Source organism: Falco rusticolus, chromosome 19 (assembly GCF_015220075.1).
Source record: "Falco rusticolus isolate bFalRus1 chromosome 19, bFalRus1.pri, whole genome shotgun sequence".
Taxonomy (NCBI): Eukaryota; Metazoa; Chordata; class Aves; order Falconiformes; family Falconidae; genus Falco; species Falco rusticolus.
This window is the reverse complement of record NC_051205.1, coordinates 3000310-3019964: the sequence shown is the minus strand read 5'-3', so window position 1 is coordinate 3019964 and position 19655 is coordinate 3000310. Positions and strand designations below refer to the sequence as shown.

Here is a 19655-nt window from a genome sequence, read left to right as displayed (position 1 = left end):
GCAGGGATGGGCGCAGCTGGACAGTGGTGGGAGCTGGGCAGCACCACAGCTGCTTTGCTCCTCGGCGTCCTGGCACAGCTCCGGTACCACCGGCAGAGACAGGCTGTGTGCCTGGGGAAACTGAGGCAGGGAGCAGCGGTGGGGGGAGCACCAAGGTCGTGTTGTCCCACTCTGGCATGGCTGGTGCAAGCCCCAGGGAATGATGAGCCTCCTGGAGCACCACACTGGATCCATCCTGCCGGATGCCCCTGTCCCCTCTGCCACAGTCCCCAGCCCTGGGGCAGGGGCAGCAGCGCATGGGGACAAGGCTGGGAACGAGGCCACAGGGACCTGGCCGTATCCCAGTGTCACCGCCCTGCCTGGCCCACAGCAAAAGGGCAGTGCCAGCACTGGTGGCTGGACCGGGGAGGAAGGATGAGCATGTGTCCCCTACCGGGGACAGCCCCAGGGACAAGCTGGGGCCCCGTTACCTCCCTGTGCTGGATCACCAGTGGCTTGGTGGCGGGGGATGAGCCGTGGCAGAGACGGGTTGACCGTCAGGGTGAGTAGCATGCAGGGTGGGGGCAGCACCCCATGCAGGGTGGGCAGCACCCCGTGCAGGGTGGGTGGGCAGCACCCCATGCAGAGTGGGCACCCACCTGCAGCAACACCAGAGGTGCCAGTGGCAGTGTGCACGTGTGCAAGGTCACGGCCACGCCACGTGGTGCATGCGGGACTGGGGACCGCCCTGGGTGACCGTGGGACGAGGTCAGTGCCCGCACAGGCAGGGCTCCTGCTGCGCTGGCTGCAGTTTGCAGGACAAAGGTGAAGCCATTTCGCACCATAAACACGCGCAGCAGAGTGGCACGGGGCAGGTGGGGCTGGCCAGAGGCCGCAGAGCTTGTGACAAACTATTTATGGTTTCCCAGCTCAGGACACCCAGGTGTGCCCCAGCCCCTGCCCGGGCTGACGTCACCAGCCATGAGGCTGGGGGAGGAAGAGGAGCCGTCCAGTGTGCAGCTGGGAGCGAAGGCCGCGGTGACGTGCTGCACCAGCTGCGTGCAGCCCAGCAGGTAGGCACGGCCCGACGCCAGGCTGCGCGTAGCAGGGGCAGAGCCGCGTCCCTGAGGCTGGCTGGCCACGCCAGGCCCTTACGCGTTTGGCCGGAGAGAGGGATGCACCCAGCCCTGCCCGCGGAGGACAGATGCTGCCACGGGGTGATGCAAAGCCTCGTGCCGCACGGCCAGTCCAGGCACACACCCCGTGCCCAGAGCCAGAGCTGCTGCTGGGGCTGTGGAAGTCCCGCCAGCACCCACAGGGCATCCGAGCCCCAGTGCTGGGGTCCCAATGAGGGGTCCCCATTGCCTTGGGGCAGGAGGGTTTGGGGATCCCCCGTAGCAGCATCCCAAGTGTCTCCCCGCTGGTCCAGGCTGCCCCCAGCTTGCCACACCGCGCCTTGCCCGAGGGCACGGAGTGGAGCAGGGCTGGGTGGCCGGTCCCCACCGAGCTGGCGGCAGTGCCACGCACACGCCAGGGAGCGGTGCCAAGGTTGAGGCAAGCAGCAGGACGGATTTTGCAAGCGGAGCTCGCCATGCAGCACTGCACCAGGGCGGTTGACTCTGTGCTCCACTCCCCGCCATGATGAACCGGCCAACAGGGCCCCCCAGCCCACTGCACCGCGTGCCACCGGCAGGGCCCCATGCCGGGACAGGGGCTGTGGCCAGTCCCCAGCATCCAAGGGGACGCAGCCCTGCAGCATCTGGGGGGATACAGCCCTCGGCAGCCCTGGGTGACACTGCCACAGCCAGACCCTGGCCACGCTGTGCCCACCCAGCCCAGGGTCAGCAGCTGGGTGCTGGGTGGCACCTCGAGTCCCTGGGGAAGGGGTCGAGGGCTGAGGCCTGCAGGAGCCTGGGGAGGGGGGGACGTGGGGAGCCCGCTGCCTTGTGGGAGCGCTCGGAGGACCCGTCTGACGGGTTCGCCAGCTCTTCCCGCACCAGGACAAGCCTGGGCTGGCAGGACACCGAGCCACCGCCCAGCAGCGCCAGCTGGGGTGTGTGTGGGGGGGGTTCACCAGCTCTTCCCGCACCAGGACAAGCCTGGGCCGGTGGGACACCAAGCCGCCACCCAGTGCCGGCTGGGGTGGGGGGAGAGCAGCCACCCTGCTGCAACAGCTGCGGGGTCCCCCCAGCCGAGGCCACGTCCATGGAACGTCAGTCCCCACTGGGAGAGGGGCTGCAGGCCCCCTGGTCCCACGCTGCCTCATGGGAAGAGCGGCTGCCCCGCTCCCTGGGGGCACTGGGCCCCCCTGGTGCAGTGGGGTGCAGGTTCAGGACCCGTACGGCTGCTCCCCAGCACCCACTGGGGTTTTGGGGTGCTGGCTGCACCGAACTCCTGCTCAGCCTGTAGCAGCAACCCTATCCTCAGTGGGTCCCAGGGCACAACCCCCTCCCCACACACCCCCTTGCCTCGCTGGGGGCACCGGAGGGGGGAGCCCAGAGCATCGTCCCTTCCCACAGGAGCTGCCGCAGACAGGCATGTGCCAGGTCCCCCCAGGAGCACAGGAGCTGGCATGCCCGGCAGAGCCAGACGTGCCGGCGGGGGGGGTGATGCGGGGATTCCCATGGAGCTCCCAGGCACGTCGGGGTGCCGACCCACAGTCACTCACCCCATGCAGCTGGTGAGGATGACGAGGATGTCTCTCCTGTGCCTACTCCTCCCCAGGGTGCCCCCAGCCACCACAGCCCAGCACCCCAGGGATGGGTGCTGAGGGCATTGCCCACGGCCCTGCACTGCCCTTACCTGCGGGTGCTGCCTGTGGTCCATGCCATCCTCCTGCGGGCAGCACCAGGTCCCCGCCGGCTGCTCCGTGCCACTGCCAGGGGGTCGATGGGGAGCAGAGCCAGCGGGAAGCTGCACCCTGCATCCCCCTGGGATGCCCTCTCTGGCAGAGGCGCTAAGTCTGTGACTGCAGCTGTCGTGCCCAGGGCCAGCGAGGTGGTTGGCACGGTGGTCGGCACCTGGTGCTGGCTGCCCCTGCCTGACCCCCTGCTCCGGCCAGAGCCCGCTGCGCTGGAGGGCAGAGCTGGCCGACGGCTGGCCAGGAGCGCTGCACGCTGCTGTGACAGGGGTCACATTTTTTTATCCTTTTATTATTTTTTTTTTAATAGACTAAGAGCAGAATATGAAAATCACCAGCCAAAGCACTTGAAAAAAAGGTTGAGATTGTTTTTTTGTTTTGTTTTTTCCCCAAAAAGTGTCTGTGCGTTTGCATAGGTCGGGTCTTCACGGAAGACGAGGAAAATCCAACACGTTCGACTATGTACAAGCCAGCGCGGGGCCGGCACCGCTGCCTATGGTACAGAATAGATATATCTATATAGTCACTCTCTGTACAGTATGTATAGATCTCTATATAGGTATGTACAGGCTGCCTGGCCCTGGGGGTCCTGGCCCTCACTGGGCTCCCCAGCCCGGCACTGCCCCTCAGCCATGGGGCACCGTGTGGGCTGTGGGCAGGATTTGGCAGGCAGGACTCGGCGCTGTGGAATGGTGTCGGCAGAAGGTGCGGTGCACACAGCAGCACCGAGCCGCATCCTCGTGGCCGTGGCCGCAGCTGTTGGTGGGGTGGGGGGCGAGTCCCAGCCGGGATCGGCAGGTGCCGCAGCCCCCTGCCCCGTGGGGCAGCTCTCTGGGCAGGGAGATAGCAGTGTGGAGGGGCCGGGGTGGTCCTGTGGTGGTCCCCCGCTGGTTCTCAGGAGGGGCAGCAGGTCTGGGGGTCCCCACTCGGTGGAGCCGCGCTGGCCGGGCCCCCACCAGCGCCAGGAGCTAGGAGGCCAGCAGCGTCATGAGGAAAAGCGCGGCAGCCACGGCCAGGGGCAAGTGTTCCCGCTTGGGGCTGGTGCCGCTGATGCTCTTCTCCAGCTTGGGCATCTCCGGGTTGAAGTTGTCTGTAAGGAAGAGCGAGAGGGTGAGGGTGGCACCGCGATGGCCCCGAACCCCCACCCCCCCGCGGCTGGGGCTGCCCCACGGGTGGTGGCGGCGGGGGGGACGCGGCACTGTGGGGCCAGGGGCTCTGCCCGACTCACCCAGGTCCTCGATCTTCACCTCGGGCCGCAGGGTGAACTGTGGCAGGGTGGGCGCCAGCTTCTCCCCGGAGTGCGATGCTGCAAGAGAGAGGGGACGGGGAGGGGGTCACGCTCCCTGGCCGTCTTGCGCCGCAGCCCACCCCCAGCAGGGATGGGGGACCCACCTGCTGGCCATGCCGCCCCCCGCTCACCCGCAGCCCCCATGGAGGGACACAGGGGTACTTACTGGAGGCGCAGCACACGAACACCTTCATCTTCAGGCAGGCCCGGCGGTGGTTGTGCGTCGGCGTGGCTGCAAGGCAAGAGTGGGCTGGGGTGGCTCCGCAGGGGGTGACCCCAGTCCTGAGCACCCCGAGGCTTGGGGGTCTGGCCATGGTGGGGTCTGGCCCTGCCTGGGGGTGCGCTCTGGGCTGGGGGGATGCAGCAGCACCCCCACCCTGCAGCCTGAAGCTGCACCTGCATCAGCACCCTGCGCCCCCATCCTGCACCAGCACTCCAATCCTGCATCAGCACCCTGGGTTTTGCATCTGGATCAGCATCCCCTGAACCCTCATCCTGCATCAGCTCCCCCCAGCAGCCCCATCCTGCACAAGCACCCCCATCCACATCCCCATCCTGCTCCCCACATCCCCATCTCACCCCTGCATCATACCCTCCCTGTACTTCCAACCCTCCCCACAACCCCCTTCCACCCCACACCCCCATCCCTGTGCTCAGGGTGCCCACTCCCAGGGCTGGGGGGGGTTGGCCAGGGCAGGGATGCCAAGGGGCCCAACTGGGTGACGTGGTGTGGTGGGACCAGCTGGGGTGGGATGCGGGGGACCCAGCCAAGGATGGAGAGGTGTGTAGGGGTCCCACCCAGCACCCCACGTACAGATGTAGTAGTACTCCTGCCCTGCGCGGAACTCGTAGCCCAGCGAGAAAGCGCTGTAGCGCTGGAACTTCTCCGAGAATTTGATGGGGCTGTGGGGCGCATGGGGCCGGTTGCACTCCCAGCGCTTGAAGCCCTGGCTGGTGTTGCAGGTGCGGTAGCCCTCTGCATTCACCATGTAGAGCACGTACTGCTCCAGCCGGTGCTCGGGCACCGAGGCGTTGTAGTGTGGGCAGTAGATGTCCAGGTAGTCGTTGACGTTCACCTGTACTGTGTAGCCCTCCCGCCGCAGGCTGCAAGGGAAGGAGGGGACAGGGAGTTAGGGACACCCCTTGCACCTTCCCAAACGCTGCCCCCCCCTCTTTGAAAGAGACCCAGAGGCTGGAGAATGGGCAGGTCCCAAAGCAAGGACCTGGGGGCGCAGCAGTATCCCCCTGCTCAACCTCTATCTGGAGCTCTCCAACACACTGGGACCCCTGCGCAACCCCACGGCATCACCGCCTCGGGGGGCACAGGCCAGCGTGGGGCGGGAGGGACGTGGCTGTGGGTGCCAAGCCACCCACATGGGTGGATGCCTGCAAGGTGCATGAGCCGGTGACCTGCCAGGAACATGCTGGTGGCCTCAAGGAGGGGACAGACGCAGCAGGACAGACCGACCGACCTCACCACCGGGCTGATGGCCACCAGGGTCCTGCAGGTGCTCGGGGACGCTGCGGGGTGCAACTGCCAGCCCTCGCCACGCAGCCCTGGCGTTCCCCAGCTCCGGCAGCCGAGAGCCAACACACGGCGGCTGCCCACCACGGCCCCAGCCCCGCCACGCGCCACAGCTCAGAGAGAGGATTTCTCACCCTGCTTTGGCTAATCCCGTTAGTTCGTTAATGCCGTAAAGGGTGGCCCTGGGGGAGCCTCATTTACATTGATTAGGAGCGGCAATCCCCTCAGATCCACTCAGGAGAGGCTCCGCTGGCTCCTAATCCGCGCCCGATGGAAATCCCGGCCGCCGTAATCCTCGCTGCTGCGCTGACCCACTGCTCCTGCCAATTAATTACGAGCCAGCGCTGCGAGGTGCTGGCGCTGCACCGAGCTGCCGTGGCAGCACCGGACCCTGACCGGCCGTCGCTTCATCGCCCGGCTCAGCACCAGTGATGCCACCCTGCACCGCGCCGCTGCAGCCCCCCAGCCCTGCTGCGTTGGTTGGGGTCGCTCACCCCACTCCGCCGGGAGGTGGGCTGCAGCATCCCGGCACGTGCGGCTGGGCACCCCCATGGCGCATCACTCCGGCTCGGGGCTCCTTTCCCAACCTGTCAGGGCAAACCCGGGTCCGCCAGCTCCTGACCCAGCACTCGGGGTGCCCTCGCCCCACGAGGGGGTCCCGTCACCCCCCCTGGGGCCCTGCCCGCAGCGGAACCGGCTTCTTGGGTCTCCCCGGCAGGGCTGGGCAGGCAGCGGGCAGGGCTGCGCGTGCAGACGCCCCACCCTGCGCGAGCGCCCCCGGCGCTGTTTGGGGAGCCCCGGCACCCTGCCAGCACCCGCGGCACCCTGGCACGCAGCACCCCAAAAGCCAGGTGCTGGAGAGGGAACCAAAGCGGGACCCGGCATCCGCCGGCAAAGGGGGACCCAAGCAGCGCTGCCTCCCCGTCGAGGGCTGCCACCGGCACTGGGGGGCCTTGGGGGGCCAACAGGTCTCATCGCCCGTGAAGCTGGGAGCGCAGCCCCACGCGGCACCTCCCTCGCCATGCAGCCGCTATTCCCCAGCCCAGCCCGGCACCGCCGGGCAACTCCTCCGCCAGCAAGGTGCTGAGGCAGCCACCCTTGCTCCGCGGGGCGCCGGGACCTTTCATCTTCCCCCTTTGATGTGGTGGGAAGGGGGGGGGGGGAGGAAGAGAAAAAAAACTTGTTATTAAAGAAATGGCCCCGAGGAGAAAATTGCAATTAACTCCGTGCGGGACGCAGGGCTGGGACGCCAGCGTGCCCCGAGCTGGCTGCCCCTCACCGCGGCCGGGCTGCGGCTGTGCCAGCGGAGCGAGGGGCTGGAGGAAGCACATTCCCCAGGATCGGCCCCGGGTCTCTGCACCCATGGGAGTGACACCCAGCTCCAGCTCCTGCCATGCTGCGGGAAACCCTGTCCTGTGGTGCCGGGGGGGTTGTAACCACCCCCTTCCCCTGTGGCACCCACCGCTGAGGCACACGCACCCCTGGGACCCCTCACTGGGGCTCATTAAGAAACGTGGCTTCTGATAAACAGCCTCGCTAACGAGCACTGTCCCACACAGCACCAAGGTCTCCCTCTGGGCTGGGGCACACCAGCACCGCAGCGGAGGGGTACAGGGGACCCCCAGATGGAGCAGCAGGGGCCAGCAGCCTGGCTCCCCACGGCAGCGAGCCCCACGGACACTGCTGGCCGCTGCTGTGTGCCAGGAGCTCACAGGCATCACAGCATCACCACCAGCTGGGAGGGGCTGGAGAATGGCCCCGAATGGGTAGAGCCATGGGGCCACCATGGCCTGGGGCACGTCCAGGGGACTCCATCAACTGCTGCAGTCATGGCACTGTGTCCCTGCAACGCTCAGCCCCTGCACCGTGGGTCCTGTGGGTGCAGAGCAGCACCCCACACAGCAGGACACCCTGAATCCAGAGCGCCCCAAGCTTGCAGCACCATCTGACAGCGCAGGGCAGGCAGAGCCACATGCGCAGCCCAGCCCCAGCAGCAGGCAGGGAGCCCCTGGGCCCTGGTTTTGGGCAGAAGGATGGGAATAGACACCCGGAGCGAGGGTCTCGGCCTCCTTTCTCACTGACACCTACCCCAGCACGAGCACAGGCCACCCTGTCCCTGGCACCCACAACTATGGGGAAGCCCCAGCGACAGGCAACCTGGGTCAGGATGGAGCCCCCGGCCTCCCAGGCTCCAGCAGCTGAGGTGCACCCAACAGGGCACGGCGGGCTCCAGCAGTGCCCGAAGGGTTAAGCGCAGGAGCAGAATGGGCAGCATCACTTCTGCACGACTGCATTTTTAGAGCAGGGCTTTGCAAGGCAGTGGTACCTTCCAGCAGCCTGTCGGTGCTGGGCAGATGGATGTCCCCCTGGCAGAACCGTCCCGAGCACAGGCTGGGCTCAGCGCCCACCGGCCCCGCACCGGCAGGACCCTGGCTACCTGGCAAGCCGCAGCCACTGGTAAACTGGGCGGCCGCTCTGCTTCCATCTGCTGCGATAAATCTGTGCTGAGCACCGCACGCTCGCTCATGCACTGCTAGGGAGCGCCTGGTGCACTGCAGCATGCCCTGGCAGCAGCGGCACAGGGGGATCGGACCCCTGCCCAGACCCCTGTGCTGCGGAGGCTCATCCCCATGGTGCAGAAAAGGCCTGGAGGGCAGCAGGGCCAGATCTGGGCTCAGCATCCCACATTGGTGGTGCCAGCGGTAAGGACCAGGGCAATGCGGGGTGTCCTCCGATGCAGGTGACGGTATGGTGCCCCCTGACACTGGGTGCCAGGCTGGACTGCCGCCCCCCCCCCCCCCGCCACAGCCCAGCCAGGCCCTTTGTTTGGCTCCGGCAGCTTCGCCCTTTCGGCACATCCGGGGCCCATCGATCAGCCAGGGAACAAAAAAGTGCCATTGATTTATGCAGTCCCCTTCCAGTCACCCCACGCGACAGCGAGAGGTGAAGGCGCATCCATCGCCGCGGTCGGTCCACCCCGACGGACAGAGGGATGGACACACAGACCATCTGCCTGCACCCACTTTTGAGCCACGGGGGAGATGGGCGGCTCGGTGTGTCCCCCCGTGCCAGCCCTCCCCACGCAGGCAGCGCTGCACAGTCACGGCGCCCAGACGGCCACGCACACGCGCGCTGGCTCGGCAGACAGCGCCTGCGATGCAGCCCACGCGCACAGGTGGCATGGTGCCACGGCACGGCCCCCCCCGTCCTCCCCCCCAACTCGCCTGGCGCAGCCGCAAGGTGTGGGTGCAAAAGGCATCGCCGGCATACGGCATCCCCAGGGCCACCTCCCCGCTCGGGGAATCGGGGCTCCCAAGGAGACAGGGCTGCTCCCCGGGGACATGGTGACAGATGAAGGGACCGTGGTGCCACGAGGCAGCATCCACCTCGCGGTAACGGGCACAGCCTTCCCCAGGACCCCCAGCACTGCCCTACAGGTGCCCCCGCACCCCCTGTCCCCATCGATGGCCACGCAATCCCTTTAATCCCCGCTAAAGCCCATACCTTCCCGCTTTGCTAACAAGATCAATGAGGTTTCTAATTGGGTTTTAATTAAACCATCAATCTGCAACCAGTGACTCAATTACCAGCCTGGGCAGGAGCAGGTGGCCCCGGCCCTGTTGCACCCCGGGACAGCCCCCGCACCCCGACACCACAGCCCTTTCTCCCACAGGAACCCCCGTGGGCCCCGGCTGCGCCGCTGGGGCTCAGTGCCGCCCAGCGCCGTGACTCACAGGGCACGGCACCCTCTGCCCCAGGGCAGCAGCTCCCGCCAGCACCCAGCCCCACAGCTGGCACCCACGGGTGGCTGAGGGCTCTGTGCCCCATGGGGACCAGCTTGGGGGCACAGCCACGGGTGGTGGAACCCCCAGCCACAGCCCCCTGTCTGGGGATGCTGCAGCCGGTGGGGCTGGGTGATTAGCTGCTCAGAGGCAGCATCACCACCTTCCCCACCTCCAGCCCCACAACAGTGGGACGGGGAACTACCCCCCCGCCGCGGCACAACTGCCCCGCCACCCCGCAGCGCCTCCTGCTGGATGCCCCTGGCACCCACTGGGGACAGGTTTTCTCCTGCTGCAGGTTACACTGACCCCAGCCCTGTGGGTGCCAGCGGATGCAATGGAGGGACCTGGCCGGGCACAGCCCCAGTGTCAGGGTCCAGCAGCTATAGAGGAGCCAGCAGCCAGGGCAGCCACAGCTGGCGCAGAGCCCCAGCTCCTTCCTGCGCGAGACGCTCCCCCTGGAGAGGCTGCTCCATGCAAGGGCTCTCGAGAGCCTGCTCCAGCTCTCGCCGCCTGCAACACAGAGTCAGCCAGATAAAAGCCGCCTTGAAGAGGCGAGCGCGGCAGCAGCGCCAGTGGTTGGGGGGGCCACACGCGATGCTGGGCCCTCCCTGAGCACAGGTGGGTCCGACCCGCCTGCTGTGCCTGGGCACCAGCACCCTCTGTACCCCCATCGTGCAGCACCCCGCTCTTCCCCCTCCACGGCACCAGCACCCTCAGTCACCACAGCAGAGCCAGGGCATAGCGTGGCTTGCCCCAACCTGCTCTGGGGGGCTCCTGGGGGCTTGCAGCAGCGTCAGGGGGAGCTGGCCATGCCTGTGCCCACTCTAGGGGACAAACTGCTGTCCCCACCGCAGCATCTGGGACACCCAGCAGGGAGGTGGCATCCCACGTGCACCAGCATGCCAGGGCCTGGCTCAGCTGGGGACAGCACTAGGAGCCCCCAGCCGCACGCCATGGGGCGCCCCAAGGATGCAGCCCGCGCCAAATGCCAGCACTGGGTGGGTTGCAGCTGCCCTGCACCTTCACCCTGTGCCACCATGACTCCTACCAGCAGGACTTGGGAGCAGAGGGCAAGGACCAGCCAAGGATTGTCCCGCGCTCCCGGGGCTCGCTGGCTGCCACCGGCAGAGACAGCAGGACAGACAGAAAGGAAAGCCGGACCAACAGTCTGGCTGAGCAGGATCAAACAGCTGTGCTGCCCCAAGCCTCAGATCCCACCTTCGCACCTCCCTCGGGCTTTGTCATCAGCACCCCAAACCCACCGCAGGTGGGGTGCCTTGCCCACTCAGTGGCCTTCCCCAGCCCCCCGCACCGCCAGCAGTCCCCCGCAGTGGCCCAGGGACTGGAGAAGCACAACCGCGTGTCCAAGCGGGGTGAGCTGCCACCAGCCCCATGCTCCTCAAGGCACTGCCAAGACTACGGTGGGCTCCACAGGGCGGCCCCTCACCCCATTCCCCCACCGAGAGGAGCCGCAGGGGCATCCAGGGTGGTGCAGCAGGAGATGCAATAAATTTCTGGGGTGTCTGGCGCAGCCCCCAAGGAGCAGCCCAGAGCCAAGCCTGCTGGCGTGCCCCCCTCCCCAGAGAGCCCCGCGGGGCCGCGCAGGGCTTGTTTATTGCTCTGATTGCAGCGGGGTTGCTGGGATTTGCAGGCTGCGGCCCAGGGAGCCTAATTCCCCCCATAATTTATCTAATCCAGACACTTTGCTGCGCGGCTATAATTGCGGCCGAGCTGCCGCACTGCCTAACAATAAATATCAGCGCTCCGGAGTCCCTGGGACACGTCTCTGCCGCAGCCGCCCCCACCGCGCCGCCCGTGCCCTGAGCTGGACGCTCGCAGCCGCGCCAGAGATGCGTGCGCAGCGGGTGCGGGTGTCTGGCTGCAACACCCCCGGTTTGGCACAGCAGGCACACCACCGGCACCCCCTCTGCCGCGTCCCCCGGGAGGTGCCGGGGCAGCACCGGGTCACAGCACACAGCTGCGGGCGGTGGGGTGGGGAGAGTAGGCCCCTCGGTCGTGGCGGGGCGAGGGTGAGGGCACAGGAGTGTGCCACCCGTCAACGTCCCAGCAATGTCACGGCGTGGGGATGAAGCCAGTGGGCAAGCAGGGTCTGGCCGGAGGAGCGGGGTGCAGGGGGATGCCCAAGCGTGGCGGGGTGAACTGAGCGCCTCGCCATTGTGCTGCGCCTCGGCACGTCGCACACACGCACAATTTATGGGGCCCGAGCTTCCGCCTGGCGACACAATCTCAATGGGAGGGGAAGGAGCTGCTGGGCGACGCTCCCTCCCCGCACAAAGGGGCGCAGGGCTGGGGGAGCCCTGGGACCAACGGGGACCAGGGGATGCTCCGCTGGCCGCGTGCCCCCGCCACACCCCTGAGCGCTTGCGCCGGCGAGGGAAGGGGAGACAGGCGATAGCGGCGGGCGCAGCTCCCTGACGGGTCCATGGACGTGCAGCCCCCCTCCCCGGGAGGAGCCCAGCTGTGCCCATCGGCACCCCAAAGCCTGCGCGGTGCCCGCTTGCCCCCGGTGTGGCTGTGCCAGCCCCAGGTGTGGGTGCCGTGCCCCCCATGCAGCCCCCCGGGGGGGCGAGGACAGAATGTGCCAGCCCCAGGTGCGGTTGCCATGCCCCCCATGCAGCCCCCCCGGGGGGGGGTGAGAACAGGGCGCAGCTCCCGGTGCAGGACATGAGGGAGGTGCTGGGGGTCCGTGCCCCACCGACCAGCTGGGCTCCCGGTGGCCGTGGGCACGACGGCAGTTTGCACATCTCCACTTGCAAGCCCCCCAATCGCCCCCGCGGACCCCCCCGGGATGGCACCGGGGGGCGGGGGGCGGGCACCTGTCAGCCCCCCCCTCCCCGCGCTGCCGGTGCCGCTCCCGCGCCCAGACAGGCGTGGGGCGCGTCTGGCGGCGCTACACCGGGACCCGCTGCCCGGCGCACCCGGGCGGGCGGGGCGGCCGTACTCAGCCCCCAGCACCCCGGGACCCGCCGCCGAGCGGCTCAGCGCCGCCGGGGAGGGGCAGCTCGGTCCCCGGTGCCACCGACCCACCCGCGCCGGCAGCCGCCGCGCCCCGCTCCAGCAGCGAGCCCGACCCCGCCGGTGCCCGCGCCCCGCCCGGCAGCGCGGCCCCGGGGACCGGAGCCGCCGCAGGTCGGGTCGGGCCGGACGGACGGCTGCACGCCCGCCCCCTCCGCGCCGCTACCCCCCCCGCGCCGGGAACGGCCCCCGCCTCCGCGGGCAGGGCGAGGTGCGCGGGGCCGGGAGGGGCAGCGCACCAGTAACCGGGGTCTCGGCGACCCCTCCCGCACGGGGGCGCCGCGCGGGCACCGGCACCGGGGGGGTCCCGCAGTCCCGGCGCGCGCGCCCCCGGCCCAGTGTCGCCCCCCGCCGCCGCCGCCGCCGCCGCTGCTGCGCGCATCCTTCAGCGCGATCCCCGGCGCGCCCCCGCCGTGTCCTTCCCGGCGGCGCCTCCCGCCCCGCCCGGTGCCGGGGACGCCCCCCCCCCATCTACCGGTACCGGTACCGGCGGCCTCCCCCGCCGCGGCCCCGGCGCCCAGCCCCGCACTCACTGCAGGTTGGAGCTGTTCCAGTGCACGGCGTGCCGGTTGCCCAGGGCCCCCGGTGGTCCCCGGCCCGGCAGCAGCAGCAGCAGCGGGAGCAGGGGCAGGAGCGCGGACAGCCGAGCAGCCATCCTGCCGCCGCCGCGGAGCCCGCCGCGATCCCAATGAATGGAGAACCGAGCCGGAACCGCCCGCGCCCCGCGCCCCCGGCGCCCAGCTCCGCCCCGCGCGCGCCCGCCGCCGCCGCGCCCCCGCGCGCGCGCCCGCCGCCGCCCCGCGCCCGCCTGCACCGGCAGCGGCAGCGGCAGCGGGCGGCGGGGACTGGGGGCGCGCCGGTCTTGGGCTGCGGGTCCTCCCGGGTGGCGGCACCGGGGCCGGGTCCCACCGACACTGGGACCCCCAAGGGTGGGGGCACTGGAACCCCCGTGGGTGGGGGCACTGGGGCCGGGTCCCACCGACGTTGGGACCACCATGGGTGGTAGCACTGGGGCCAGGTCCCACTGACACTGGGACCCCCGTGGGCGGGTCCACTGGGGCCAGGTCCCACTGACACTGGGACCCCTGTGTGGGTGCACTGGGGCCGGGTCTCACTGACATTAGGACCCCCATGAGTGGGTGCACTAGGGCTGGGTCCCACTGACATTGGGACCCTCAGGTGTGGGGGCACCAGGGCCAGGTCCCACCAGGACCAGGTGCTGCCAGGGGCTCACCAGGACAGCCATGGGTGGGGGCACCAGGGCTGGGTCCCACCAGCATTGGGGTCTCCCTGGGTGGGAGCACTGGGGCTCAGGGCATGGGCCCCCATGGGTCCATATGGCTGGCAGAGCCGGGGGGGGGGGGGGGGGCAGTCAGGGCTCCAGAGGGTCCTTGCCGTGCTGCTACCAGCACTGTGGGGATCACACATGTTCGCAGAGGGGCTTGGCCACCCGGGGGACCCACAGCCAGGTGGAGGGTGGGCACCCAGCCACCCACCACAGGCACAGGTGGCCTGGGGCCACCCTGCCACGGCAGCCTGGGTGCCGGATGAGCACCGCCATGGTGCCAGGCTCTCCCGCCTGCCCCGTCCTGCGCCGGGAGCCTGCACGTGGCCGGGCACCCACCCACGCGGCTGGCCCCATTGCTCCCCCCAAACCCCCACCCCGTTTCCCCCCAGGGGTCCATGGAACAGAGGTACCCAGGGAGCCGCCGAGACCACGCGTGATGGATTGAGCTGGGTGCCAGCTCCAGCCACCTGTCCTCGGCAAGATCCCTTAGCAACTGCCATGCAGCACCGCCCGACAGTCCCATGTGCCAGGTGATCCACGCCCCAGCACATGTGTGCACACACCAGCATGCTTGCACCAGCGCATGCACACGCAGCTCACCCTGAGCTCCCACGCAGGAACGCGCCCAAGCGTGCACACGCCGCTGGCACCGGCCCGGCAGCCCCTGCTCCAGCAGCAGCAGCTTCACGCGTGACCCAAGGATTTGGCAGCCCGAGGAGCTTGCAAACAAACCCGGGAGGCTATCAAAACCGGCGCTGGGCTTGCTGAGCCAGCCCTGGCTGCTCGAGCATGGCTGGGCAGTGTGGGGCTGAGCGCCGTGTCCCCACGTCCCTGCTCCCACGCACGGTGGCTCCCAGGCCTGGGCAGGTGAGGTGGCGTAGCCCTGGGCTGGGGGCTTTGCTGCCCCAGTGCCAACGTTGCGGGGGGTTCCTGGCTCCCCAAAGCTTCCCTGGAGGAGCTCGGGGAGGGAGCAGAGCTGCTCCCCACTTGAGGCCCCTTTTTGGGCTCCCAGCACCTTCAGACAGGCAGATGCTGCCCCAGCCCATGGAGAGGGATGAGGATGGTCCCACTGAGCTCCCCCCCCAGTCCTACTCAGTGCCGCGGGTACCACAGCACCAGTGATGCCCATAGCAGGGCTGTGCCACAGCCCCCCAGCCCCCATCAGTGGTGGTGGCACTGGGGGCCCAAGCCCTGCCAGAGCCCTGCTGGGAAGGGGGAGGGGGCTGGCGGAAGGGCCCGGAGGACCAAAAAAGCTTCTATTAATTATTCATCTGGAGAAGTGAAGTGAAGAAAACACAACACATGGAAAAGGGCTTTGGCTGGCCCAGGGGGGTGGAGGCAGGGGGGTGCTGGGGGTGCAGGAGGGGCTGCAGGGGCCGGGGCACCCAGGTGCCAGGGTGCAGCGGTGGAGGCAGTGGCAGCTCCCTCCCGGTGCGCCCTGGGGCTGGGGGATCCCAGGGGGCTGCGCACCTCTGGAAGGGCCCAGCAGCACCGCGCTGCCACCATGGAAACGCCTTGGCTCGGCAAACCCATGGCAACACACACCTCCACATGGAAACCCCCCGCTCATGGCAACGCACACGCTGCCGCCAGCACCCGCGCAGCGCCACGCTCCCTGGGGGGGACCCCCACGCCGGGGCACCCCAATGTGCAGGGCCACAGTGGGAGGCACGGAGCGCCCCGGCGGGGATGGAGGGAGCCGGGTGGCTGAAGGCACCCTGTGCATCACAGTGTGCACCCACGTGTGGGTGCCAGCACCCACCAGGCATCACCCCCGGGGCTGGGGGACATCACCCCCTGCTGCGGCAGCGGCACACGGAGGGGGCTTGGCTGGGTTTTGCTGACCACAGCAGGAGACAGCGTCTGTGGCGAGGACGGCTGGGGGATGCTGCCAGCTGGGTGGCGTTGCTCTCAGGAGGACACGAGTGGCCTTGAGCTCTCCAGCAGAGCTGGGGCACCAAGCAGTTCCGTGCGGCCCCCACCTCCTCCACCCCGTGCCTGTCATGCTGAGGGCCAGCAGGTTTCTGCTTCAAAGCAGGGGGGACCAGAGCAAAGCCCCCCACCCGCCAACTGGAGCAGGCAGCCATGGGCACCGGCTGCGGTGGCTGCGGTACCCAGAGCAGGGTGGGCACAGGGGTCCTGCTGGCTGCACGTGCCTGGCAGGGCAGGGAACCCACTTCACCCGCCCTGGTTAATATTTAACCGCGGCTTCCTGTGACAGCATGTCGCAACCGCAGAGCAGAGCCGGCATTCAATAAATCATCGCACCAGGCTGGGAGCTGGGGGGGGCGAGAGCGGGGGGCAGCAGCAGAGCAGCGCCCAGCCGAGCGAGAGGGGGAGCAGATAAATAATTCATTAAATAAATAAACATGGCGAGAGTGCAGGGAGGAGGCAAGAGTGTAACCAAGAAAGGGCTCGGTGAACACGGGCATGAAATATTCACCAGCCACCCCTACACGGCCCCGAACATGCTGAGCTCAGGGCTCCCAACCTGCCAGCGCGAGCCAGGTGCCGGCACGTGTCCAGCCGGACATGGCAAGAACATGCTAATGGCATGCAGAGCGGGTGGCCAAGGCTACACGGATGTGACACCCAGGTTGGAGAGCGGGTAGCCGGTAGTGCCGGCATGTCTGCACGGAGCCCAGCAGCCCCCAGGCTCCTGACAGTGCTCGGCCGTACAAGCTGGGCAGCCCCGCGCTGGCACTTGGGCACCGTCCCACCAGTGAGCGCACCCGGCTGGCATGCCTGGGGAAGGGGCTCACCGTCCATCACCCGCCCGTGGGCTCACGGCCGCCCTGCTCCTCGCTGCCCCTTTCCTTTTTTATCCCCAAGTTGGTCGGTCTTTAAATTTGAATGAAGGCCTCACGGATGGTCGCGCCGCGTCAGCATCTCGGTGAGCGCCGAGTGAGTGCTGCCCTGGTGAGGGTGCGGGGTGCTGAGCCCCACCACAGCCAGAGAGAGGGGGGACCCCCAGCCCTGGGAGCACCCCACGGGAACTCCTGGGGCTGCTTTGGGGCTGGGCTTGGAGCGATGGCAGCGTGATCCAGGGCAGGGATGTGGCACGGGGGAGGTGAAAACGGGCGGCAGTGCCACCAGCCACCAGGCCACCTCCCCAGTGAGCCACAGGTCCAGCCAGAGTGGCCTCATGCCGAGGGGGGGGGCTGGAGGTGAGCCCCACTACGCAGATGGACATGGGGGTGATTCGTTAATTAGCACCTCAGCAGCTTGAGTTAATTGATGCGGAGCTTGATGGCGTGTGGGATCGCAGAGGAGGGTTAATTGCCAATACAAAGCTGGCCGCCAGCAGCCTGGCCACGGCTGCGAGCGGGCGGCTGCACCGGGTGGCGGCGGCGGCGCAGAGCCGGCCTGTCGGAGGAAATCAGCTTCCTCACGGAGCCGCCAGATGAAGCCATGCGCAGCTCCCGGCCCTGCCGCCTGCCAGCCCCGCGCTGGCTCATGGCACTGGGGCCGCTTCCGCCGCCCGGCGGGGAGGAAGCCGCAGGATCCCTGCCCTGGGTGCCAGGCGCCTGCTTGCTGGAAGCCTGGCTCCGGCGGGATCCGGCGTGCCAAATCCCACCAGCCCTGGGCGTGCGGGCACCCAGAGGTGCCAGGTGGGAGGTGCAGCCAGCCAGCTCCTCACGGTTCCCACGGCCTGGCAGCCGCAGTCCCCCCACGTCACCGTAGCACGTGGCTGTGCCGCTAGCGGATGATCCCAGGTAGAAACAGGTCACCATGCTGCGAGGCACAAACCGGCACCCATGAGCAGGCTGCTCTCACCTTGGACCACCCTGCAGCACCACGGGTGCCAGACTGGGCTGCTGGGGGATGCCAGGGTCCCAGTTGTCCCCTCTGCCACATCCCGTGGCCTGGCAGCCCACGTGCCGGCGGTGGAGGCTACCTGGCAGGAAGCGCCTGAGTCAGCAGCCGGCACCGGGTGACTCAGCCGGCTTCTCTCCTCTCTTCTCCTCTCCTCCTGCATGGCAAACCTCCCTCCCGGCCTCAAGAGCACTCCAATATCATCCACCAGCCCAGCCCCTGCTGCTCCCCATGGCCATGGAGAGGATGCACCAGTGGGTGAGAAGGCTGTGCCGGGAGGCAGCCATCCGGCATGGGCATGGCCGGCACGGTGGGCACTGGCACCCAGCCCTGCCGCAGCATGGCAGCCGCAGCTCCCCAGGGAGGGGACAAGTACATGGAGCTGGGTCTGTAGCTACTGGTCCCAGTACTCAGCTCCCCGCTGGCCCATTCCCTGCCTGCCCTGGAGCCTGGTGCTCCCTGCACCCCGGTTGTGCCGCCCCAGTGTCCCCTCCACAGTGGCTGGGGGCTTCAGAGGCTGCAGGAGACACCAGCTGGGGTGGGGGCTACAGACCGCTGCCCCCCCATCAGACCCAGGCAGTCAGTGGTGGCAGTGGGCAGAGCAGCAATGCAGAGCTGAGCACAGGGGTGATGGCACGTGTGGCTACACCACAAGGAGCCATAAATGCCCCGCACTGAGCTCTGCTGTTCCATCAGCTGCAGGAGCACGCAGCGCACAGCAGGCACAGGGCCACTGCACACCCCAGACCCCCAGGGGACACACACCCCAGGTGTGCCCTCACCAGAGCCCTGGCAGGGCCCTGCAGCATCGCTGGGGCTCAGCCCCAGTGGCCACTGGTGCCAACACCACACCAGCTCTGCCGTCGCTGCCTGCACCCAGGGTGCCATGTGTAGCCCGAGGGTGAGTGCACGGGGGTGTGCACGGCAGCACGTGTGCCAGAGCTGTTGGCATGTGCAGGGGCTCCTCGGGGCATCACTGCGCTGGCAGCTGTGTGCATGGCACCATGGCACGGCCCCGGGGTGCCCTGGGGTGCTAGGGCACAGGGTGGCTCCACAGTGGTGCCAGGAGAGGCATGAGGGGTGACAGAGCTGCTGGTGGCGCATTCGTGGGACTGGGCAGGGACCTGGCCCGTGGTGGCAGGTCAGACCCAGCACCCATGCTGGTACAGGATGGTGGTGCCAGAGCCCCACCAGCCCCGGTGGCAGAGCTCTGCAATGCCCATTACTGGGGCCTAAGTGATGTTAATCCGATCGAGGGGTGACAGGCAGCATCAATATCCTCCTCCCGCCATACATAGATCACGCCGCAATTAGCATCTGCTGCCGCCAGGACTGGGAGCACCCGCAGAGGTGGAAGGGGGTGGCACAGGGTGCCAGGCTGGGGGTGATGGGGACAGGTCCACACTGTGACCTGCCCCAGGTTGTCCCCATGCTCCTGCCCTGACCCTGCAGGCGATGGTGCCAAATGGGGGCTGGGGCTGGGCACAGGAGTCCTGGGGGAACTGGGAGTCATCCTGGGAATCCCGTGCTGGCACCGAGCTTGGCAGCATGGGGCTGCTCTGGCTTTTCCCTGGGGATGTGCAGCCAGCTCCGGCACTGCCCACCCACGCCTCGGGGACAGCCCATTCCCGTCTCATCCCAGGCTGGAGCCACTATGATGGGTGACCCCCTGGCCTGGGCTTGGGGAGAGGGGCTGGGTGCGCATGGTGACCCTGTGCCACCATGCCCTTGGTGCTAGGCAGAAGCGTGGGGAAGCAAACACTCTAATAAATTGGGGAGGCAGGCGGGGGGGGGAGACTCAGGATAAAGCATGCAGGCGCAGGAGATTTCAGGGCCTGAAATATTCATCAGGTTTGATGCGGCGCCCGCCGTCATGCTGGCCGTGAGCGATGGCACGGGGTAGTTTTAATAATGCATCGCTTATAAAAGGCTCGTGAGAGGGGCTGGGGGTGCGGGGTGAGGGCAGCCATGGCTCAGCGCTCACCTGAGGCGCTGCAACGTGGCAGGAAGCAGAGCAAACCCGGGTGGTCCCTCCACTGGCTGCAGCGGCCGCAGCCCCGTGCTGCCTGCCAGGCAAT

General features: G+C 68.2%; 1 protein-coding gene and 1 long non-coding RNA gene across 2 annotated transcripts; one reads left to right on the top strand and one right to left on the bottom strand.

The window, feature by feature from the left end:
- The first annotated feature begins 389 nt into the window (after positions 1-389).
- Positions 390-3323, top strand: LOC119140098. Its single transcript, XR_005101558.1, has 3 exons — positions 390-541; positions 909-1052; positions 3237-3323. It is a non-coding gene; the product is annotated as an uncharacterized LOC119140098 (long non-coding RNA).
- EFNA3 (ephrin A3) lies at positions 2113-13186 on the bottom strand. The gene is made up of 5 exons (XM_037371098.1): positions 13007-13186; positions 4942-5231; positions 4294-4359; positions 4068-4145; positions 2113-3929 (listed from the first exon to the last, which is right to left on the bottom strand). The coding sequence occupies exons 1-5, from the start codon at positions 13126-13128 to the stop codon at positions 3808-3810; spliced, it is 678 nt and encodes a 225-aa protein (XP_037226995.1). The 5' UTR covers positions 13129-13186; the 3' UTR covers positions 2113-3807.
- Positions 13187-19655: the final 6469 nt, after the last annotated feature.